This window comes from Peromyscus leucopus, chromosome 16_21, assembly GCF_004664715.2.
Source record: "Peromyscus leucopus breed LL Stock chromosome 16_21, UCI_PerLeu_2.1, whole genome shotgun sequence".
Taxonomy (NCBI): Eukaryota; Metazoa; Chordata; class Mammalia; order Rodentia; family Cricetidae; genus Peromyscus; species Peromyscus leucopus.
The window spans coordinates 64,685,692-64,711,161 of record NC_051084.1 but is presented as its reverse complement, the minus strand read 5'-3'; the positions used below and the strand labels follow the sequence as shown (position 1 = coordinate 64,711,161).

At 39.5% G+C, this 25,470-nt stretch overlaps 1 protein-coding gene across 1 annotated transcript; it reads right to left on the bottom strand.

Annotated features, from left to right (window-relative positions):
* Positions 1-1,285: 1,285 nt before the first annotated feature.
* On the bottom strand, positions 1,286-25,215 carry Rhag (Rh associated glycoprotein). The gene is made up of 9 exons (XM_028887252.2): positions 24,932-25,215; positions 8,965-9,148; positions 8,607-8,757; positions 6,150-6,297; positions 5,770-5,936; positions 3,886-4,023; positions 2,960-3,081; positions 1,905-1,978; positions 1,286-1,561 (listed from the first exon to the last, which is right to left on the bottom strand). The coding sequence occupies exons 1-9, from the start codon at positions 25,092-25,094 to the stop codon at positions 1,389-1,391; spliced, it is 1,320 nt and encodes a 439-aa protein (XP_028743085.2). The 5' UTR covers positions 25,095-25,215; the 3' UTR covers positions 1,286-1,388.
* Between the last annotated feature and the right edge of the window lie 255 nt (positions 25,216-25,470).

The following is a 25,470-nucleotide window of genomic DNA, read 5'->3' as shown; positions in this document are numbered from 1 at the left end:
GAGACTCATAATGAGGGACTTCAGATGTTGTGAGAAGAGTCGGTGAGTATGGAATTGTCCAAAACTCACGCCTCAGTGAGTGTGACTGTTGCTGGAGACAAGGCTGCGATTGAACGAAAACGGGGCTGTAATTGGTTCAATTGCCGCTTCTCAGGCTGTGTATGTGTGCTGCTCAGCCTCACCCAGGGAGCCCGCTGAGAGACTACGCTGCGTTGCCTCTCCCGACATTGTGTATCTGACCAACAAACAGCTTCTCTTGATCGTTCCTTCTTGCAGTGAGTTCAGTGCAAGCTGAACTAATATGAAAGCGGCCGCCAAGCCAGCAGAGGGCACCGACAGCCAAAGAGCAGAGGAGCCATGGCAAGCAGCATGGAGGATTTTTCCTTTCACTTTTTTTCTCCTTTTGTTTTCTTGAGACAAGGTCTCCTCTCCACAGCCCTGGCTGTCCTGGAACTCACTATGTAGACTAGGCTGGCCTTGATCTCACAAGAGATCCACCCGCCTCTGACTTCTGAGTGCCCGGGTTAGAGATGTGTGCCATCACAGCTGGCATGGCCCCGAGAATTTAACAGCTGGCACTCCAAGCGGTGTAAGAAGCTGCTGGGAGGCTGGAGATGCAGCAGTGGACCCAGCAGCAGATCCAGACGTGAACCCGGGAGGAGAGTGGGATTGGCAGTGCTAACCTCTACACGGACCTCAACCCCCTAGAGATGTCTGGATTCTGCCAAGTGACTGGTTCCGAGCACCCAGCTTCCAAGATGCTATTTTTTTGTCTGGTGTCTGCTTTCCGAAGCAGCTTTGTTTCCAGAATGACCCTAGCAGGTACCAGAAACAAAATGCCCGAGGATGACACTCTGGGTACTCACCCCAGTGGCAGCCAAGTTGTTGAGAGAGTGTGCCAGCTGAAGAAGGAGTTGGATAGTTCAAAAACAGCCACAGTAGAAGAAGGTGGCCACCAGAAGTAGAGAGAGAGAGAGAGAGAGAGAGAGAGAGAGAGAGAGAGAGAGAGAGAGAGAGAGAGAGAGAGAGAGAGAGAAACAGAGCTAAGACTAAAGAAGGAGAAAAGGCTACGAGGAGCCAGAGAAGGGATTCTAAAATCTCTGGTCACCATAAGAGTTAAATACAAACAAACAAATAAACAAAAAACCACGATCTAGTGTCCTGGGCCAACGGTCTCAGAGCCCAAAATGAGAACTGGACTGGCCACTGCCAAGGGTGGGTGATTAATCCCAATAAAGGTCCCAAGACTCTAGCCCCACATAAGGCCTAGAGCACTAAAGGACACTACTTGCCGTTGTTTCTGCCTAGCGGCTGTCCCGGCAGGTGCTACCAACCAGAGCAAAGAACAGAAATTGATAGAGACCAGCATTTGAAGAGCTCCTCCTTGCCTATCCATAATTTTGATCTGGAAGAGCGAAAGAGTCCTTGACCATCTGAACTGTGACAGTACCATCCTTTGTATTCTCTTTTTGAATTCTGTACGTTACCTTCCAATAAACAGAGTCATCATAGCAGTCCTCATCAGGGGGCTGATCACAGCTACATAACTTCATAAGTAGACCTGTGAGGGCAGAGGGAACACAAATACTGATGAGGGCAGGCTACTTCCTTACTAAATGTTAAAACGCTGTTATGAAAATATCTCCGTTAGCTAACATAGCTCATTGCCAGAACCTTAGCCCAGTTTGGGATGTGACCAGTGAACTGTGTCTTAATCATCTCTCCGAGAAGTAAATGAGTGACCAGGCACTGGTAAGAGTTCACATGGCTATTATCCCTAGTTTTTCAAGATCATTTTTTACAATGATCTGGAAGTCTTAATCTTTCCGTGTTAATCTCCTAAGTAGCCATGGTTAAAAGCATGTACCGCGAAACCCAGCTCAATGTTCACTTTCGAAGCAGACCTGTAATCAATCCTCCAACAACTGCTGAACCAACGGAGGAACCCAGTGCTGCTGCCTGCATAGCCACCGCAGACCTAGGGAAAGCAAATACGTAGCGTCAGTTATGCCCCTTTTCTTTCCCCTTTTAAAACACTCGGTCATTCATCCGTTATGGTTAATAAAGCATTCTTCAGAAGGCATTTAGAACTTTCAAAAAATTGATCCTTGATTTGATTCACTCACTAAATATCTATTGAATATCAGTTCCGGAACCTCTCAACCTCTCTTCCAGACAGGCTAGGGGGGATAATGTCTAAAACAACATGGCTACCATTTCCTCACCACTTTAAATAAAACATTGTAGTGAAATTAGGTTCATCAATAACATCAGAAAAACTAAGTGTGGCCTATGTGTTAGGGAGAAGGCAATGAGGACATTGGAGAATACACTTGTAATGCCAGAGGCAGTCACTTTGAAATAAAGAAAATAAAATATCACTGGTTTGGGGAGAATTCTCAGTGCGTAAGGAAGCTTGCTGCCAAGCCCTATGACCTGAGCTGGATCCCTGGCTCCACATGGAGGAAGGGAAGAATCGATTCCTGCAAGCTGTATTCTGACTTTCACATGCATACTATGACATGTGTGTGTTCATCTGCACGCACACACACACACACACACACACACACACACACACACACACACACAGAGTAAATAAATAAATGTAAAACTTTAGAGAGGACATTATAAGTTGGGGGTAGAAGCATGTGATAAATGGCTTTGAAATGTGTAAGGCTGCTAACTAAACTGAACTTTGTATGTAGTTGTATCATTAGCACAGTGCTTCTCTCAGAGAAGGCAGGCAATGGAGTTTATGAAAGATTAAGGGAGCAAGTCTGTGAAAGGAGGCAACTGGAAAAGATTGATTAATGGTATTCTCTCATTTATGTCTCTTGGAGTCTGTAATGTTAACAACAACAACAACAACAGGGTCCCACCCTCATCACTGTGTATTTTCACCAACGCAATTATAAAGCACAGGACCAGAGGCAAGAAACACCCTTTGGTTTTTACTCACAAATTAGACTTTTCCCAGTATACGACCCCAATGCTGACAAGGCCTCCCAACACACCAGGTAAGCCGTGCAGGTTATGGACTCCACATGTATCTCTGATCATCAGTTTATTAGCTAACAGTGGCTGAGGTTATAAAAGAGAGAAAGGTCATTATCTTGTAAGGCACACAGAGGTCCATACTGAAGCAAAGAGCTGTGTAGAAGAATATATTCATAAATCCTTATCATGTACATATAAAACACAGTGTGGTATTACACATTACAAATACATGATTAAGATGTTACTATAGTGAGCCAAATTATTGGCTCCATCATGTCCACATTTACTCTATATTCATTCGTTAGCATGAATTCAAAACACAGTGTATTAAAAACCTACAGTCTACATACATATTAAACTTCAAAGTTTTTTCCCCCTATAGGTCTGCTCTCTGCTGCCCTGAATTCTTCTACCTCATCTCTCCATTTGCGCCTCTACTTAGAAGAGGCAATTTTATCTAAGTCTCAGTTTTCCTTTGATATCAAAATGCACCCATGTCAAACACTTTAAATACATTTGTGATAAAACAGTCATTAGTGGCTGGATTGGGAGGAAGTGACTTCACCTTCTCACCTTCTAATAAAATCTCAGATGCCCTCATTAGAATACAAAGTCCACAAATAAACAAACAACAAAAATAAAATATTCTCGGGAATTAACATAACCCATGCTAAATTACTAGTAACGAGTACCAGATTCTCCCCTGCCACACAGACATCAGGAAAGAGGAGAGTCAGTGCATGGCTGCAATGTGAGTGGTATTTCTGAAAGGAAGACAAATGGCCTCCCGTGAAAGGTATATAGGGAAGGAAACGCCACTGATCCCACATGAGAAGACAGTGAGTGATACAGATGTAGGCTTTGCTTCACTGCATCTATCATACATACACTAAGGAACTTGTATCCAAGCACCGAGATGATGCCTGCAACGCTTCCAATGGTCATAGCAGCGTAGGGGGGGATTTTCATGTCTGCACATGTGCCCACAGCGACACCTCCTGCCAGAGTAGCGTTCTGAACATGAACCTGAGTGGAGGCAGAACCATGAGTCAGGAGTGGGGAATGAGGCAATGTCAAAGTCAGGAGGGAGGCAGAGTCCAGTGGACCTGCATTAGCCATTAGTGGAAAGATGTGCTTGTACACACACACACACACACACACACACACACACACACACTCACCATTTTCCCTCTCTCTCTCTCTCTCTCTCTCTCTCTCTCTCTCTCTCCCTCCCTCCCTCCCTCCCTCCCTCCCTCCCTCCCTCCCTCCCTCCCTCCCTCCCTCCCTTCCTTCCTTCCTTCCTTCCTTCCTTCCTTCCTTCCTTCCTTCCTTTTTTTTTTTGAGACATAATCTGGCCAGAAATGTCAGAGGCTGGAGAAAGAGAATTAATTTCAGTTTGCCAGAATTCTCAGAAGTCACAATCTGTCTGGTCTACCTAAAGAGTAGGCTGTCTGTCATTTTTTAAAGTAAACCTGTTGAGTATGATCTTTTAAAAAATGTATTTGCAGTTGTCTCTTACGACACAAATTGTAAAGAGCTGAAATGTATGGTCTCAACCTTGCTTTGAATATGCACTACAGGAGTTTCAGAGATGGCTTAGTATTTCAGGGCACTGGTTGTTCTACCAGAGGACCCTGGTTCAATTCCCATAACCCACAAAGTGGCTAACAAAATGTCTGTAACTCCAGTTACAGGGGATCCAATGTTCTCCTCTGGTCTCCATGGGCACTGTGTGCATGTGGCACACAGATATGCTTTCAGGCAAGACATCCATAAACATGAAATAAAACACATAAATCATGTATACATAAATACAGTACAGCATTCATTTCCTCCATGCATTGGAAAAGAAGAGTGCTTGATCTGAGTTTTTAATTTTTATTTTTTCCTGTATGACCATTTCTCTAACTCCCAGGCAGAAACTCAAGGCAAGCTGGGTTGAACTTTAAAAAAAAAGATGTTATGTTAGTTTTTGGGCACATAGAAGTTGCAAAAATTACTTCAGAGAATTTCTAGATGTCCCTTGTCTGTATCCCTCCTGCATCAGCAATTCACACATACAGTAAAATAAAATGATCATACTTCAATACTACTAAGGATCTCATTTAGACTTTTATTAGTACCCAAATTGTCATTATCCTTTTCTAGAGTTATATTTGGGATTATTGTTTATGTTTTTAAAATCTTCCTTAAAAATCATTCATGTCTACAGTGAAATATAATCATAACTACATCTCACTTTCCTCCTCCAGCTCCCCTGTATTCTCCTAACATGCACCCTCCCTACTTCACATTTTTTTCGATATCCCACAAAGTCCAGTTGGTGCTGCTCAAATATGTGAGGGTGTGGGGCCATCCTCCAGAGGAATGAACTTTATCAGTGACTACACAGCATAGTTATCACCTTTGAACACTTGCAGTTGCAAAATAGAACCAACACCCACCATCTTACTCCCCTGTCCTATTCTTTGACAAGTCAAGTGTTGAGGGAAAATTTCTATGGAGTTAAGAGCAGTTAGTTTTAATATGAAAGAAAAAAAAGCCTTTTATGTCTGAGTTTTACATGACTGCATACCCTACAAACTGCAAATTCCTTGACTTCAATTTAGCAGATTAGATAGTAAGTGAATGAATGAAAATTATTTTCAAAACATTCTTTGAAGTCTGCTGTTTTGTGGTTTGTCCTGGTAGCCCAGCTCTGATGCCTAATTTATTATCCAAGCAACTGTTGATACTTAATGAAGCTTCCATTGGTTTAATATTGACACTTACCATATCCAGTCTTCCTCGGCGTTCAACAAGGCTGGACAAGGCATAGGCTACAATCACACAGGCAGCAAGGGACAAGTATGTGTTGATAATGGCCCTATACTGCTTCTCTCCAGGTTCAGCAATGGCTGAATTAAAGCTGGGCCAAAATATCCAAAGGAAAAGTGTTCCTGTAAATCATAAATGGTATTAGTTTTTATTAGAGAAGATCATGTTAGAGGGTGCTTTGCTCTGGAAATTGATGTCTGTGATTTTAGCCTTCATCATCATCAGCCAGGAGAACAGGGAACACTGACCCACCAAAAAACAAAGCGATCACCCAAAGAGGCCTTCTGAGCATCGTTGGGTACGGACAAGCATCAGGTTAAGTTCATTCTACTCACCAATCATGGCAAACAAGTCAGAGTGATACACAGACTCCTCGTTTTTGTGTTCCCCGCGGAGGCCAGGGCGATATAAGACGCCTGCTACAGCTAAGCCGAAATAGGCCCCAAAAGCATGGATTGTCATGGATGCCCCAGTGTCAGAGGCCTGCGGGGACAAAGTGAAATTTGCATACATGGAGGTGAAAATGGGTCTCCTTACAGGCAGAAGGACAATGAAATAATTGCATAGGGGGAGATGTTAAAGAAAAGATAAAATGAGGAAGTAAAATAAGAAAAAAAAGTATGGCAAGCTCTTGAGACATGCAAAGGTGAGGTACTTCTTGGGATGTGGTGCTAAAAAATTACTGAACATCCATGAACTTTAGGTTTTACGAAACTGTAATATAGTATCCACTTAATAGAATTGTGTTGGTGCTTAGGTTAAACCATATTCCTAAAGAGTCAGGAATTTACTGGGCATGTAGTATGTGCTAGGCTATTTCAGGTTTAAGAGACATTCAGTGAACTACGATATATTGCACCTGACACAATATAAAAATGATCCACATTTATTTGGCTTTGTAGCTAAAATTCATTTAACTATAACTCAGACTTGAACCTTAAAAAGACCAGTCCTCACCACATGGTTCTACATTTTGTTATATACTACATGAAGACCAGCTGAATTCCAATACTGACTTGAAGAGAGGCATTTTGTTCCCTTTTTAGGATCTGATATGAATTTAATTCACTGTTCTCTATTTTATGCTTCTAGAGAGAAAATTCAGAGTGCTAAGCCAGGAGCAAATTCTTATGCAAACTAAGGTAGGAAAATGTCACAAATTTATTTAAGATTTTCAAAGTGGTGTAAGTAGAAGAATCTCCTGGTTTGCTCCATATTTCACTAGACAAATATCCAGTGCCCTTAAAGAGCAACTTCATCCATTTGAGTTCAGTCATCACTGTAGCACATATGTCTTTAACTTTTAGCCTTGCTGAACACTTCCATATAAAAACCTTTCTTCTCTTTACCATATATTTCCAGGAGAGAGATAGGTGACCATTAATTATATTTGGACTTTACAAACACTATGTAAGTCTGTGTCCCTCCAAAGATGCTCACATATTTGTAGCAAAAGAACCCTTCCCATTTCCTTCTCAGAATCTATCAAATTAGTCTTCACTTAGGCAACACATTGAGCATGCAGGGCCTCTCTCTGTTAATCTCATCTTCTTACCATGGTAGCTACCCCAGTGTCTGGCCAACTATGCTCATCCGTTGTAACTCAAGCTCCTCCTGTAGCTGTCCCCTACCAATGAGCCCCTGTTTTTGAGCTTCCTTTGGCATTAAGTGTGCATGTCCCTTCCTTAGTGATTTGTAAAACTCTAACAAACTAGTGTTGCTATCACTTCCTCAGAGAACTCCTTCCTTGCTTTTCAATCTATTCTCAATAGCTTTCTATTGTGTTGTTGAAGTGGTGTTCAGAGTTGTGGCTTTGGGGAAGTGATTGTAATATGAAGGAGATTTGGTATCTTTAATGGATGTATTGACTGAAGGGTCTATAATTGAGTAGGCAGTTTGGACTTGGTGAAAACTGTAGGAAGCATGTTATTAGGAGAATGATTTTATCCCTAGTCTCTTCCTCCTTGCTTCCTACCCAGCAGGAAGTGTGCTCTTTCACGCCAGTGCATACCACCAATGTGAGGATCTGCCTCCCTATGGGCCCAGAAGCAATGGAGCCAAGGGCCTATTGATTCTGAGCACATGAACCAAAGTGTATCTTTCTTCCCTTAAGTTTCTCACACAATTTGTCAGGAACTGAAAATTAGCATAGAATAAATGTATAATTATTTGATTTTTTTTTTTGTCTAACCCACTATACTTTAAGCTTTGCAAGAACAGAAACCTTAACTAATTTTATTTTGTTGGTAAATCATCGATACTTAGAAAGTTAAAATATTAGCTCTTGAATCAAATGTTCAATACAAGTATAAACAAATGAAAATGTACACCAATGTAGTCAGAAGTAGCCTAGTTATTATCTTTGAGGGAATCAGTAACATTTTCAAGGAGAAGAAAAAAAAATTGAGCCTATATAAGGGTTTATATGGTGCTATTTACATAGTCATTTAAATATAAGTGGGAATTAAATTATTGATATGCAACACAGTGTAATAAAATGAGTGACAGAGTTAGGAAAATGTGGTTTGAATTCAGACTCAGACTCGGGTGAATCACTTAGCATCTGTGATCATTTGACTGTGGATTAATAGTAACAACAATGACGCCTACCTTCCATGGTTTTGTAAAGATGAAATAACATGTTACTCACCCCACCCCATTTTACAATAAGAAATCCAGAAAGAGTGGTTATTTTTTTTAACTATTTCTTCTGGTGGCCCTCCTGTAGAGATTTGCCCTTACTTAGAGTGGTAGCCAGCACCGATAGTCAGAGCACAGTAGCTCACCCTTACCTTAAATATTTCAGTAACCAGATATTCATTGCCAGCAAAGGCAGCAATTTCTAGAACTGTCATGATCAACATTTGGACGGGGCTTGTCTTTCCGAGGACAGCGCCAAAAGAAATCAGAACCGTGGCTGTACTGAAGTCTGCATTTATCATACTGAGGGTGAAAGAAAGAATAAATTGAATAAAGAATGAATTTTACACTGAAATAGTGCAGTAAATTGTAGCTTTGAAAGGGGCACTAATCCCACGAACTCATGAGACTTTTGCCTTCAGATTTAATTGTCTCTCCATTTAGGAGTTAAGATTTCAACCTATGAACTTGAAGGCAAGAGCACAAGCAGTCACATTCAAAGATACTCACGTTTTGATTCCAATGTGAAATTTTTTTCCTTTGTTGTGAAGGAGTTCCTGTGCAACTGTACCACACTGAAGGCCCAGAGCAGCAAGAAAAAGATTGAAACCAACACCACTGAAGCCATATTTCTTCAGGAAGGTCATGAGGAAACCAAAGCCAACAAATATCATGACATGCACATCTTGGAATACTGAAAAAAGAGAAGGGGGGGGGGAGAAAAAGCTTTGAATAAAAGAGCCCAAAGGGTCCTGTTATAATAGTTAGAAAATGCTGTCACCTTTGCATAAAACTGCAAAAGGAGATCACTATCTTGGTTTTTTTTTTTTTTTTTTTTTTTTTGACAACTCCACACAAGCTTGAGTTATCTGGGAAGAGGAACCTCTATAGCAAAAATGTCTCCATCAGACTGAGTCAAGTCTGTAGGGTATTTTCCTGATTAATGATCAATGTGGAAGGACCATCTCACTGCAGGTGATGCCACCCCTGAGTAGGTAGTCCTGGATGGTATAGAAAGCAGGCTAAACAAACCACGGAGAGTAAGCCAGTTGGTAGCCATCTCCCAATGGCCTTGGCTCCAGTTCCTGCCTTCAGGATTCTGCCTTGAGTTCCTGCCATGACTTCCCTCTGTGATGACCTCTGAGATGAAATAAACCCTTTCCTGCTATTTCTTGACTCAAGGGGTTAGGGTGTCTTCATCCTCTGTTTCCATGAACTTGAAGTAATGACTCCAAATATAAGAAACAAAGTAGTAAAAGTCTGATGAAAAAAATATATTTGAATGAGCTAGTCTCCATTTTTCAAATTTATATAATAGTATGCATTTTTGGCAATTTCAGCCAAACAAGAAAATAACTTTGTAGCTTTTTTAAGTCCTTTCAAAGCACTGATTCAACATGCAGGCTTTTTCCTCTTGAGGAACAAATACTTGACTTGTCTGGAGTTCAGGGCTTAGCCCTCCGAGTTCTATTGTGTGGCTGCATGATGTTGCACAGGTTATGTAATGTCTGGGAACTCCAGTGTTTTGTCTGCTAGGTTGAAAGACCCTAATTTACAGGCTTATTTCCAGTGGGATAACTTGTTTTCAGAAGACTCATATAGTTCAAATGAATCATGATCAAATATAAGATAGCCAACATCCAGATTTTGTCCTCAAGAAGCTTATAAGTGGAAAACATAACATTTGAATGAACCATATAAAATCAATTTTTAGAAATGAAATTAATATTGCCATAGAATTTTTTGTAGACTTCGTGTTCAATATTGCTTTATTTGGGTGTTTTTTTTTTTGTCGTACTGATTTGCTTGTATATTATCATTTCTGATTTTGTGTTTTTGTGGGGTTTGTGTGTGTGTGTTTCTTGTGGGGTTTTTTTTGTTTATTTATTGTTTGCCTGTTAGTTTGTTTTCTAAAGAGAGAAAAAGAAAGGGAATGGAGTTGCATGAGAGAGGAGTTGGGGAGAACCTGGGAGGAGTTGGGAGAGAGGAAATTGTGACCAGAATCTCTTGTACAAATTTTTTTTTTCAAGTAAAAAAAAAATGACATTGATAATCTTAGGAGTATTGGCAATTTCTTATGATTCAATTTTATATATACAAAATAAGCCAATTAGATAAAATAAAAAACATGCAAAAGCAGAAAGAGAAAGTGAAATGTTTAAGTGATGGATGGGCATGAAACATTTCAGCCAAGATTCAAACAGAAATAGGCACACAGAGAAGATGTGTCTAGAAATCATGTCTTAGAGAAAGCTGACATTAGAGACCAATTAACTTACAAAAAACGATAGAGCCAATATTTGAATCCAGGTCTGAGTTTTCCCATTGCTTCGTTGTTTGAGCAAGGTAGGAGTGTCAAGATACCTAAAGCAGAACACTGGCTTTTTAGGAGTGCAGAGATTCCTCACTGGATGTGTCTCCTTTCCTTCATTCTACAATCAAACTCAGAGACTGAGTGTGGGAGAGCCCAGTCGCCATGCAGACTTGCCTACTCTGTTGAGGTTGCTAAGTGGCATCAGATTCACCCTTTAGAAAAGCTTTTATCTCCTATTTCCCCTGGCTCCTTCAACAGCAGCCTCATATTCTGCATTCACTCTGGAAAATGCTCTTATCTTGTTGGAAGTCACAGTCCTTTCCCAGAGCAGTGTCCCTAAAGACTTATTTAGGAGGACATTCTTTCTTCTTGGGAGGGAGCAGACTACCTGATGCTGTGTGAGCCCTGTTTTCGAGCCTGCTGTGGGATTAGCCAAGGCCCTTTTCTTCCCAAATTTGTCTCCTGTTGTTACTGATCTTTTCTGTACTGACCAAACTCTGTACTTAGGAGCACCAGAACCTGGATAAGATAATTACTGCTAGACAGCTGTCAAGAGTATCACTCTGTGAAACATTTGAAATATAAGCGATCATGTGTATGCATTTTTTAAAAGTTGTCTTACCACCAGTTAACTCCTCTTTATATTTGATCATAGACTCCATTGGAGGGCAATTAGAAAAACAAAGTAAAACCAACCAAACAAACAAATAAAAAACTTGCATGACTCTTCCTAACAATGACTTTGTCAGATCATTCTGGAACTATGTTACCTCCTCTTTTAAGGAGGGTTTCCAAATGGTCTTCTAGTCCTGCACTTTATTTATTATAGTTTGGTTTGTGATTAGGAGTGCAAAGCTCAGTTAGATTACTTGTTTGGAATTGTAGTGCTAGAATGAACCAATCCAGGTTTATTTATTTAAATGGTTCATCGGTAATTGCAATGTGAATTCAACGTATTTAAGCCATATCAGAACTCCCTTCTTTATGTGTTTCTTTTTCCTCCTCCTTTTTAAATAACCCATTGAGTCCCAATGTTGTAGGGCATTGCCCTCTGGACCATGGACAACCCACTGTGGGTCACAAACAAGAAGAAAACTGACTCTTCCTCTCCTATGGACCATCAACTGTGGGTAGCTCCTCAGCTGGAGGTGGGGGACCCTGGGTCCCCTCCCTTTTATGCTGTAGTGTTGACTGGCTTAATTTTATGTAGGTCTGTGCAGGAAGCCTTAGTCACTGTGAGTTCAAAATTGCAAATGTCATGTCCTGAAGACATTGTTTTGAAGCAATCTTCTCTCCTTTCTGGGTCTTACAATCTTTAAATCCCTTCTTAGGTGATGTTCCCTCTTGGGGAAGAAGACATGTGATAAAGATGTCCTATTTGGATACTTTACTGGTATTTTAACTCAGCATTCAATGTTTTTCAACAACTTTTATGTTTTTTTTTCCTTAGCGTTCTTTTGTTCCCTTCTGTAATCTATTAGCTTTAAAGTGTTCAGTAACCAACTCATTTAAAATATTTTATCCAATTTTTAATGTCTCCCGTTGGTAAGAATTATCCTGCAGGTTCTATTTTCATTCCCTTCTATGGTAAACTAGACATTTTATGTGTGGCAAGGGATTTCACGTTTGGCCTCCAATTTGTGTTATTACTACTTTCTGCCACAAGAGGGCAAAAACACCTTGTCTGATACTGAAATCGCTAAAGCACTAATGGGATCTGAAGACTGTTGACAGTACTTGTTTGATAGGTTCAGATCAAAGCAGGTTAGGTGGTTAGGATTGCATTTAAGAGCTTGCGAATGGAAACTTAGTTTTATGCAGCAAGGTTCTGCTTTTAAAACAATAAAGTGAGCACTCTATGGCGGCGGCGGATGGGGGTGCGATTTATTTAGGGATTTGCAGGTTGGGGAGATCATTTTCCAACACGTTTTAAGAGTTTCCTAGATGTTTCTCAATCAGTGGCTCTCTGCATAGGTCTGATTTTATGCTGAAAGAGCACTGGTCAGTATTTGGCGACATATTCGGTTGTTACGATCTAACAGGGTGCAGTGAGGTACAGTGAGGGCAGAGACTGGGACCGCTGCTAATCATGCTACGAGCACAGAGCACAGGGCAGACCCCACCACAAGGAGTTTTCTAGCTCAGAATTCTAGATTGTGCTACTGTTGCGAAACCCTCATCTGAGTCAAATCAGATAAAGGGTGGTGGTGCTGTAAAACGTTCTTCTTATTTAAAGCGGGGGAGGGGGCGCACTGAGCAACTGAACAAACTGATTCAAATCCCTCCCCAATTTCCATTTAATAAAAATAATGTTTTAGTTAGTTTACAAAATAATATATATGTACATACATATATATTACTGTACTTTGATTCATAGTCACCCCCACTACCCTCCATCCCTCGCCCCCACTCTCTCCTATACAAATCATCTTCCTTCGGCCTTTAAAAAAAGGCCCAGATTTCCCCTCGCTCTCTTTCCTCACCGATTCCTATAAGCTGAGACCAAAACACAGTGTTTTGCTTTTAATTTTAAATATTTTCCAGAAACTGGACAACAGAAAATAGGGAAGCTGAAAGGTTCTTTGGCCTACAGTTCCATATTGATGTTTATCATGGAAGGAAGTCAGGACAGGAACCCAAACATGGCAGGAACCTGGAGGCAGGAGCTGATGTAGAGGCCATGGAAGAGTGTTGCTTACTGGCCTGTGGTGATTTATCGTGTACCCTAATAAAGCTTGCCCAAGGATCAGAGAACAGAGCCAAGCACTAGATTAGACATAGAGGCCAGACAGTAGTGGAACACACCCTTAATCCTATCACTCAGGAAGCAGAGATCTATCTGGATCTTTGTGAGTTCAAGGTCATACTGGGAACAGAGCCAGGCAGTGGTGGCACACACTTTTAATACCAGTACTGGGAAGCACATGTGCTTTTAATTCCAGGAAGTGACTGGGATTGAGAAAAGTATAGAAAACACGAGGAAACCAGAACTAAAGCAGTTCAGCTAAGACCCTTTCGGATGAGGACTCAGAGGATTTCAGTCAGAGGATTCGTGGAGTTGGTGAGGTCATAGGTGGTGGCTGTGGTTTTCTCTGCTTCTCTGGTCTTTCAGCCTTCACCTGGCTCTGGATTTCTTATTATAAGACCATCTAAGATTTGAACAACATTGGCCTGCTCCCTGTGGCTTCCCCAGCCTGCTGTCTTAATAGAACCCAGGACCACCAGCCCAGAGATGACCATATCCAAAATGGGCTGGCTGGGCCCTCCCCAATCAATCACTAATTATGAAAATGCCTTACAGCTGGATCTTACAGGAGCATTTTCTCAATTGAAGGTCTTTCCTTTCAGATAACTGTGTGTGAAGTTGACATAAGATCAATCAGCACAGATGCTAATAGCTCATGTTACATTTGAATTTCTTACTATCTTAGTGCCCTTGAACATTCAATAAATTTCCCTAAGCCCAGGTTTCCTAATCTGTAAAATGGGAGTAATCTCAATTTATAAGACTCTGTATGGGTCTGGTTTTGGCTTTTGCTTATCTCCTGATGTCTCCAGTACTTGAGACATCCCATGTTAAATACTGGATGAGCAAGTTAAACTTATGAGTGCATAGGACAATAAGCCTTTATACTTTAACACTGATCTGTATTAAGAAGATAGTACTCCAGGGTCATTCTTAAAGGAGGCTAGAATATTCAAATATTTTCAAATAATGAAGTCTGTTTCTTAGTTATGATAGATGTACTGTTGGAGATTTAATGAGTCAATTCCAGTAGCTGCACTCTCACCCTGCCCCATTGTTTCTGTGACTTTAAGCTGACAGTGATTTTTTTCATGGGTGTCTCCAGCAACTGCTTCAAGCTCTGTTACATTGTTCAGAATAAAAGAAAATAAGACATTTCATCATATTTTCATGTAGTAAACTTCTTATCCCATGGAGAACATATTTTTACCCCTTAGAAGTTGGTTGACCCCGGGGCTGGAGAAGATAGCACAGTTGACAATGTGCATTCTCTACGAGCACAGAGACTCAAGCTTGCTTCCCCAGAACCCATATCAAAAGCTGGATGGAGCAGAATGTGCCGATAAACCCAGTTCTGGAATAGAGGAGACAGGAGATTATTGGGGGCTCACTGGATAGCCAGCCTCATCAATGATTCAGGGAGAGACCTTCTCTCAGAACATAAGGTGGAAAGAGACAGGGGCAGGAGGAGACAGACAATGACAATGTTTGCCCCCAACCCTTCCTTCAAGAGGATGAGGACTGATGCTGGTGGAAACCAATATTTTGTTAATGACTTTGTTGGAGACAGTAGGCTTATGTTGATAGATGAATCCTGCATTCTAAATTGAAAATTAATACTGGGTATATAATGTGGTGCTTTGATCATAGGCTTTAAATACAAAAACAAAACAAAAACCCAGGGTTTGATCCCAATTAACCTTGCTTCTACCAAACATCTGACTTTGGGAAAACTCCTCAATAACTTTAATTCCAATATTATTAATGGCGTTTCTTTGTAACATGTATACTAAGGGTCGTTTTGAAGATGAGTAAGTGCTAAGTTAGCCCTATACCTTGGCCAAATTCAACTTCATTCTGGTATTACTATTTGAAATTTACTGATTTTTATTTTATGTGTGTGAGTGTTGGCCATCATGTGTGTCTGTGTACCACATGCAGGCCTAGAGTCTCTGGAACCAAGAGAGGGTATGAGATGCCCTAGAACTGAACTTGAAGAAAGTTCTACACTGCTCACAGGTAGCTTCTGGGAATCAAACTCGGCCCTTTGCATGAACAAGTGCTTTTTGAAGTTCTGTTGTGTGGACTTTACAGGTCATTGTATAACTTAAGCTTTTTCTCTAAGGAAGGTGGGATACCATAAGTGGTTCTGAGCAGAAGAAAGAAATGCTCTGGCTTTTACTTCAGTGGTATTACTCAGGCTTCTGTGAATAGATCTGAGGATTGGAAGGCAGCAGAAAGAGGGAGGCCAATTCAAAGGTTCTTTCTTCTGGATGCAAGAAGTGATAGCATCTTTGACCAGAACTGAGAGAGATTCAAAGAACTTCTAGGTGGAAACCAGTTGGTGACTATTCCACTCTTACCATGACAAATGCCTGGAACATTAAGTCTACTATAGACTATTCATCTGTCACAGCACCCTCACTACATCACTCTTCTATTGCATTAAATGCAGTTCTCTTGGCCCTCATCATATTTCCTTGACCATCCCATCTATTAAACCCATTAACACCACTAAGGAAATGAACTCTTCATTATGCTTTTTCATATTATGATTTTTTTCATCTATTCATATTTCCAAATCTTGAGGTTTTTAAATTTAATTTTAAAAATAAGGTTCCAAATGAAACTGTGTTGGCATACTAATTGTATCTTGTATCTTTTAATACTTTAATATATTTTTCATTTAACATCTGTGACTTTCATCATAAAATTAAGCTTTGTCATTTGCATTTAAAAAAGAACAAGTGCTTTTAACCACTGAGCAATTTATCTAGCCTCTACTTACTACTTTTTAATAATTTGAATTTTGGAAGTCTACACATTGCTTTAAACGAAGGGTTTATCTTTGAGGTTGGCATCAAAACCTGCCAGAATACAGCCATCATCTTCATCACCATCATCTCCACCTCCATCCTTCCAACCACAGTCATCACCATCACTATCACCATCATCCCCATCACTCATCACTAGCATCACCATCAACAGCAGCAGCAGGCACAGCAGCCTACCTGTCATTACTATTAATTTAGCACAGTTCTATTTATTTTGTTAATTTTGTTGTATTTTACTTCCATGTTCCTCTTGTAATAGGATATCTTACGAACCCTGATAATCCAGCAATTTAAAAATGGAACTTGTTCTCGCTAAACCTATACCACCCAAACCAAACAAGATGAATTGAATTCCTCATTTTCCTTAATTTATATGCATTTATTTTTTTCTTCTCAGATATCCTCTTTGTCCCACACTAAGCATGTCTTTTCTCAGAAATCTTCTAGATACGACTCAAGAATTAATCCTTTTCTCAGTGCAAGAGTGCACAGTTATTACTGTGTACATATGCTTTTTACTGTGTCTGTTTTGTTTATATTATTTCTATTTTTTCTGCTCTGTATGTTCACTTATCATTTTTCAAATAGACAGAGCCCATCCAACTACATACTCCTTCAGGAAATGTAAGGCAAGTCTGATTATAAAAATGATGGATTGAAATCTTAAACAGATATAGAACACCAGGTACATGATATAAAAGAAGAAACAAAAATTTCTTCTCTGGGGGCGGGGCAAAGGGAACCAGCAGAAAGAAGGAGAACAAAAAGGAGACCATGTCCATCCCTGGCCTCAATACCCCACTACACACATGTGACTGCATACTCCATCTGTGTGTATATGTGCATACATCCACACAAACAGGATTCTCAAAGTACATTATACACTTGTATGAAAATGTTCCTCTGTTGTGGGAATATGCTGAAAATACTTCTTGCCTTCATAATTTGAATTTGCAACCTAGTTAATAATGTGCTTTGGGACTTTTTAAAATATTTACTTAATCTGCTATCCTATCGTGTAATCAGCCTATTTAAATTTAATTTGCCTTTAAGGAAACATCGTGAGGCTGTGCACTCAGGAGGTAGAGGTAGGAGGATCTCTGTGAGTTTAAGGCCAGCTTGGGGTACAAAAAAAAAAAAAAAAAGGCTGCCTTGGTTCCAGGGCTGTTACAGCAGAGAAACCCTATCTCAAAACAAACAAACACCCAACAAACAAATAAAACAAAATCTAAAAACAAACAAACAAGAACATTGTATTCAATTTTCCCAGTAATCAGCTTTAACAACCTAAGTTAAATGCATAGCTTCAATTTAAAAATATGTTTTTCCCAGGGCTGGAGAGATGGCTCAGAGGATAAGAGCACCAGCTATTCTTCCAGAGGTCCCGAGTTCAATTCCCAGCAACCATATGGTGGCTCACAACCATCTGTAATGAGATCTGGCACACTCTTCTGTATACATAATGAATAAATAAATCTTTAAAAAAATATATGTTTTTCCATGCTACTGACCTGAAGTAATGTATCTGCGAGTGTTACAATAATCAGTTGCTGAAAGTTCCAACAATTTCAAAGTAACTTTAAACAGATATCCCATGGATATAGGTTGATAATATGTCTGAAGTTTTGAGTACTATTCTGAGTCAGTTGGGGTCAGTAAGGTAACTTCTGTTGTGTTGGTTTGAATGAAAATGGCCCCATAGGCTCTTCTATTTGAATGTTTGGTTCCCAGTTGGTGGATAGTTGGGAGAGACAGGAGGTGTGGCCTTGTTGGAGGAGGTGTGTTGCTGTGGGTAGGCTTTAAGATTCAAAAACCCAGCCTTTCTTTCTCTGTCATCCTATCTTTCTCTCTCTTTCTCCCTCTTTCCCTCTACTGCCTTTGGATCAGGATGCAGCTCTCAGCTATTTCTCCAGCACCATGTCTGCCTGCCTGCAGTCATGCTCCCTGCCATGTTGATAAATGACTAAACCTCTGAAACTTTTATCAAGGTCCCAGTTAAATTAAATGTTTTCTTTTTATAAAAATTCTCTTGATCATGGTGTTTCTTCACAGCAATAAAACACTAAGACATTTGTCAAACCCTCTTAAAGACTTCTGTAAAAAACAAAAAAAAGTCTCATTGCCTTCCCATACCATGCTTTCTGCAGACAGACTTCAGACATACACAACAGACAGACAACAGACAGGCTATGAAAACATAGACAACAGAAAGACACAGTGAGAGAAGTAGAGAATTCAAATTTGGGCTTGCTCTTGGTCTAAAGTTTTCCAAGACTTTAGACCAAACTGTAACCAAATAAAAGCACACACACACACACACACACACACACACACACACACACACACACAAATATGTGTAGTCTGTTAATACATTGATCAATTATTCCTGAACATGAGGCCTGCTCCGAGTGGTTAATATACCCAGTGCCACTCCATTGAAGCAAACTGATTTTTCTTTTCCCAGCAGGTGTAAATGACTGTTCACTTGTTAACCTTTTACCCTAGTGATTAGGTTTTCATTAATTCATTCATTTAAAAGATATAACAAAATAAAATATAATAAGATAAAGCAAAAACTATCACATCCAAGTTGGACAAGACAAACCAACAGAAGCAAAAGAGCCCAAGAGATGGCACAAGAATCAGAGACTCACTCATCCATGCTCCATGAACTCCTCTTTTCTGAGTGAATAGCATTCTTAAAGAATTATCTTCCAATCACCTCCAGATATTACATTTCAAACATCTCAAATATTTAAAAAATATGGTAAAGTGAATATATATATACATATATATAATTAACCTGAATTTATGTTAGTAATATTCTCTAGATTTGCTTTTTGCTAATTTTACAAGTAGGAGTATATGTCCTTATTCTCAAAATCTTAAGCATTAGTTTTTGTGTCTCTCTGTTTGAGTCTCTTTAGATCATTTAAATTTTGAGCAATTATCTCACATGCTTTTTATTGGTGGTTTTATTTAGCCGTTCATGTAGCATACCTCATAACTTGGACACATTTTAGTATAAGCCTTAATTAAAACCATACTAAGTATTTTATCAGTGATATTATGCAGGTGTACACTACTCATTGGATCCACTGTACGACGGTGTTTGTGATGGTGAGTTAGATCACGTGGTTAAGCATATACTGCCAGAGATTTCTATTATACATGCTCCTTTGTCTTGTAACTAGCAGGAGATCTTGACAATGATTCCTCAAACTATGTGAACAGAGTACTCTCCATCAACTTCTACCCAGTGGCTTCAAAATTCACTCATGGCTTTGGTGGCATGTATTAGCACAGTGGTCATGCCCAAATGGTGGTTTTCTATATATCACTCCTTAATACCTTTTAAAGTTGCATTTTCGTTTATCTAATATTTTCTCTCTGTTACTCTCTTTGTCTCTATCTGTCTGTCTGTCTATCTATCAATCTATCCTCTATCCCATTTGTGTGTGTGTGTGTGTGTGTGTGTGTGTACTATGTACTGTGTACATGCCAAAGCATGCACGTAGATGTCAGAAAATCACTTGTAGGAGTCAGTTTTCTTCTTCCATTCCAGCATGCCAATCAGTGGTCAGGCTTTAGGGCAGGCACCTGCCTGATAGAGCATCTCTCTTGCCCTGTGTCACTTTTTTTATATCTAGGTGGTATTCTCCCTTAAGGCAGTGGCTCTGTCTTCTTCACTGTCTTCCTTTTACAGAAAACTCCACTTTGTTTAATTCAATCCTCTTTCAGTTCCTACTCCATCTTTATACTTCTACCATCCTATTCCGTCTTAATTGGAACAAGTTGGTACCCAGTGAAGAAGCTTTTCGGTTTCTTTGACATGTTCCCATTTGCCTCTGTGCACTTGCTTACCTTATGCTATCATTGCTTCAGTTTTAAATGAACAGTTTCATGAATGAAGCTGGAGGGAGTAAATTATTTTTCAATTAAGATTTGAGGTCTGCTGTGCCTACTGCTCCCAGCCCTTGTGTGAGGATGGAACTGTTCAATTTAAAGGCGGTACTCAAGTTTGGCACCATATTCTTAGGTCATGTATGACGGACTGTGTACATTCATAAGAGTTCCAGTAAAAGACGGCAACGAGTAGTTCTCTGGGAATAGTTCATGTTGGATGAATGTTGTTTGTTGCTTGTGTTCTGCTGGTGGAAAAGAAAGTGAACCCTCTTGGAATAAATGTAGGAACAAATTACAACATGTTCATTTTAAACATAAATCACAGTTTTATACCTTTTGCTAGTCTGGAAAGTCAGGATAATTTTGAATGCTGTGTAAATCCTTTGGTGCTTCCCAAGGGTGATCCACAGACATCCGAGTGCCTGAGAGACACATTCTGAGAGGCTGAGATGGTAAAGCTGTTCTTGAGATAATTTAAGATGTCATTTTCCCACATACGCTACTCCCTTCTCTCCCTTGTGGGCTTGAATGCAGAGTCGGACCCAGACGGAAGAACAGCATTGGACTGTACCTGGGACTTCAGGACCCTGTGATAAATCTCCTGTGCTGTAGTGAATCTTCCTCCATAATAAATTCCTTGGCCCTTTGAGCAGACTCCTTGGATTTCTTGTAATAAACTTCATAAACTCCCTCATACATGTGATTTTAATATTTTATGTGAATCGGTATGATGACATGTAAATATTTGTAACACATCCCTGAAATGTGATGGCAGAAGACACAAAGTACTTTTGTGATTGTTTTGATGATTGTTATCTGAAAAGAGACTGTCCTGTGATTTATAACTCTTCCTCAAGTACTTAGCAGGTATGTTTCTTTTTTTGTTTTTTTGTTTTTTGTTTTGTTTTGTTTTGGTTTTTTTTTTTTTTTTTTTTTTTTTTTGGTTTTCTGAGACAGGGTTTCTCCGTGTAGTTTTGGTGCCTGTCCTGGATCTCACTCTGTAGACCAGGCTGGCCTCGAATCACAGAGATCTGCCTGGCTCTGCCTCCCGAGTGCTGGGATTAAAGGCATGTGCCACCGCTGTATTTTTTTATAAGTGAAATGGTAGCTACCATTTCATTGAATAAGATTGTTTTGTTGTTGCTTTGACATAAAACCTTTCAAGTTCCTTGAAAAACTAGAATTCTAAGTAAAAATTTGGGAATTTGTATCTGTTACTTTAAACTTATTGATTGCCCATGACTGCTCAAGGCCTTCCTAGTAAAATTGTTGGTGATATTACTAATGAGCAAGTGTTGGAAGGCCCTGCTGATCAGAGGTTGCAGTCTATCATGGCCTGGCAGCTTTCTCCAAGCTCTGCAACATGTACAATTCCCTTCCTGCAGCAAAAGCTTCCTGTTCGATGCCCAGCCTTATGTGGAGGATGTCTCTAGGCCCAGGATGCCTGACTTATCACAAGGGTGATCCTTGACACAATTACCTGCAAACTCTCTGTCCTTGATGGCAGACACAGTAATTAGGCAAGTGCTCTAGCCATTTTGATAGGACCCCACTGCCACCTACAAAGGTTTGTGATAGGAGTGTGTCACTTAATGCAAATTAGGGTTTGTCCCCAGGCTCCCTAATCCTATATGTTCCTCATACTCTGGAATAAAGTTGAGCTGATTCACTGAAGTCTGTCTCCCAGAGGCCTGTCTCCGTTCCTGCTCATGGGCAGCATACAAAGCTTTCCATCCCCCTTCTGCCTCTTTCCCATCTCAGAATGATGGCTGACAGACTGAGAGGGAAAGAGGACCTCCACTAGTAAATAAGTATATATTTTATATTTTATAATGAAGTGTGTCCACATTTGTATAATATATGGAGTCAATACATATTTCAAAGGAACAATGCATTACAATGCAGAATGTTCAAAATGACCCATAGGTACTTAATCCACTAAAAGTGAAAGTAAAGGATTTTAGTGTAGCAAAGCAGAAAAGGATCACCGGTGTGGTTTAAATTTCAATTAGGCAATAAAGCCCTAGCACTTGCAGAGTCTCTAAATGAAGTAACCAACCCTCAAAGGCCCCTGCCTTTTAAATTCTAGCTTTCACTACACTGTTTCCAAGCTTGACTTACCAATTTATGTCCCTTGACAAAATGACCAACACTTCTTTATGTGTCTTAGAAGCCCAACATACAGAATATATAGTATTGCAAATTAGCATATCAGAAACATGACATTCAGATGTGTGACACACTTCTGTGGTGTGTGTAGGAATGTGTGCAAAATCAGAGGCTATGTGACATCACACTCTACTACTGAAAAATCCTACCATGCACAAGTCTGGGGAGAAGAAAATACCCCCTCCTCACTGTGCGCTTTACTAAAAGTGCAAATTGCCACCTTAGCACATGTATTTGTGAGGAATCCAGATGCTTGCAGCATTCTGACTGAGAGCTGTAGAGGAGCTTAGCAGGTCTTACCTAATTCTGCTTTCTCTGTCTTAAATCCTAGCACTTGTTACAGCACAGCACACCAGGAGAGCACCCAAGTGTTTATTGATTTGACTTGAATATTGTTTCCTAACAATGGACACTGACAATTTGTTTTCTAATGAGTGACATTTATGCACAAGCCTTGTAATGTCAGTTGTTTGAAATTTAGAGGAAACGTGTACCACAAATCCTGCATTTTCTCAGACCGTTCTATGAATTATTTTAACGAGGGTCATGTAGCTATTTGAATTTGTTAGAATCTTGGGGTGTGAATCGTCCATAGAGAAAAATAGATTTAAAATTGCATGTCAAACAGGGAATGTACAAAGGCTGTCCTCTAAGATAATTTATATAATTTTAGCTAGGTATTTTATTAGCATCTAAAATACACACACACACACACACACACACACACACCTCTCCCACTGAGTCAAACACTTCATGAAGATACAGACTGCGCCCATTTTGTCTGCACATTTGATTCCTAGTTCCTAAAGCCTAGAAAATTCTGTACAAAATCAGAATAATAATAAATATTTTCTTAATGTATTATAATACTAATAAATTTCCCTGTTCTCAACAAATGAGAAGAATGTTGTAATTGTTAATATATGTTTTAAAAATAACATTTTTTGATATAACCCACATATATAAGTACATATTGCATATGTATTAAGGTATATGTGTTACATCATAATGGAAATCAAGTCAATTAATATACCAGTTACCTCTACATAGTTGCAGTTATGTATATGTATGTGGTGAGATTTAAGATGTAGGAGCTTAGAAAATTGCAAGTGTAAGATACAGTGTTAGCTCTCGTTGGCAGACAGTACACTAAACTGCCAGAAATTAATCATCTGTTATTAAGCAAGGAAATAATTAATGTTTTCAGTTACTTCCTCCACTTTGCCTTTTAAATCATTTTGAACTGAAATTCTGCTTAGAATCTTTGACACCAGGCTTACTGCTTCAGCTTGAGTTGTGGAAATTATTGTATTCCTAAGATCTTGACATAATTTTATTTGAATAGCATTAATCTCGGAGAGTATTTTTGGCACCTTGTATTGTGTATTGTCTTGCACCCCCTTGCTCCCATATGCAGTAGAGTGATGTTCCACTGCAATGGGGTTGCAATTGATTCATCTTTGAATAAATTTTTATAGTGCATTTTTTTTTTTTTTTTGGTTTTTCGAGACAGGGTTTCTCTGCGTAGCTTTGCGCCTTTCCTGGAGCTCACTTGGTAGCCCAGGCTGGCCTCGAACTCACAGAGATCCGCCTGCCTCTGCCTCCCGAGTGCTGGGATTAAAGGCGTGCACCACCACCTCCCGGCTATGAAAGCATTATTTTAAGAAGTTTACACAGGTGTTATAAACAATAGTAAATATTGCTATTTTAAATGACTTAGAAAATTAAAGTTGCTTGAGCTTCACTTAAAAATATAGAAATAATGGTGTACTTTATCTCTCTTGGAAGATGAGCTAGTAACTGTATCAGGCTCATGATAACCCCTCAGCAAACAGTGCTTACTGTATATTAACTATTTTATAGTCTGCTTTTCCAAACTGGAAACTCAATTGCTCTTTTTCTTCAGTCTCTGTTCTCAGTGAAGGATTCTATTTTTAAATCAACTGTTCACCATTTTCAATTAAAAAAAAACAAAACAAAACAAACTGTCTTTTTTGATGATCCTACAAAACCTAGAAATACATGAATTAAAACTCCTGTAACCTCCTTCATCTGCCTAAACATCCCTTCTTATATCTAAGGACCTAAGGTGAATTCTGGCTTCCCTTTCTTCACTCCATTTTACCTTTATCTCTGTCTGACAGCATTTGCCTTTGACTTTTTTTATTTGAGGGAAAGTAACCAACACCTTCATTTATTACAGAATAAGTAAAGAAACCCAAACAAAAAGAAGATTATTTAGTGTTAAGGATGCAATGAATTAAAAAAGACAGAATGTTAATTTTTAGCTTATTATCCTGACATTTGAATAAACACAGATTCTGTCCAAACACTTTCATTATAAACAGAAGACAAGAATGTCCTAATGGAGACATATAATTCCCACGACAGTCAAAATACTAGACAATTCTAAGAGTACCTCAAAAAAGTATGTTATAGTATTTAAATATTTACATTCTGAGACCCCAAGGAACCCAAAGGAGCATAAGAAATACATTGTTTACTCACAGGGATACAACTGAAAAAATTCGTCCGTCTTTGTTGATGTTGTAGCATTGACCTGCTGGGTTGTCTCATATTCAACAAATAATACAAATAAAACAATTATAACAACTTCTAGAAATATGGCCCAGAAAGAGAATTTGCACCTCATGACTGCGGCAAAGCACATAGTTGCAGTGAGGGCTTCACAGGCTGTGTTGAGTTGATAAGAGCAGAGGACTGCTCTGTGTGTGGAATTAGGTTGCACATTCAGAGCTCAGATCACTCCAGAGACAACACACACACACACACACACACACACACACACACACACACACACACACACAAGAGGCAAGACTAGTTAAAATGCTCCACCCACTGGAAACATATTAAGTTCTGTAATATAATTATTTTGAGTGTTGAGGAGTATATTACATAGATTGGGAGAGGCTATTGTCCCATACAATGTACAATGCAGGAAATCAAGTGATATACTGTATGTGTGTCTAGAACTGTATTTAACCTAAATTGATAGACAGTTCTTTGGTGCTTATTATGTGCTAAAT

What these genes read in the sequence shown, in the direction of transcription:
- Rhag (XM_028887252.2), bottom strand. Translation starts at nt 25,094, where the DNA reads ATGTGCTTTGCCGCAGTCATGAGGTGCAAATTCTCTTTCTGGGCCATA. An exon ending in TGGTTACTGAAATATTTAAG is followed by an intron (nt 6,298 to 8,606) that starts GTAAGGGTGAGC and finishes TTGTCCCCGCAG; the next exon opens with GCCTCTGACACTGGGGCATC. An exon ending in TGTTGGAGGATTGATTACAG is followed by an intron (nt 1,562 to 1,904) that starts GTCTGCTTCGAA and finishes CTGCCCTCACAG; the next exon opens with GTCTACTTATGAAGTTATGT.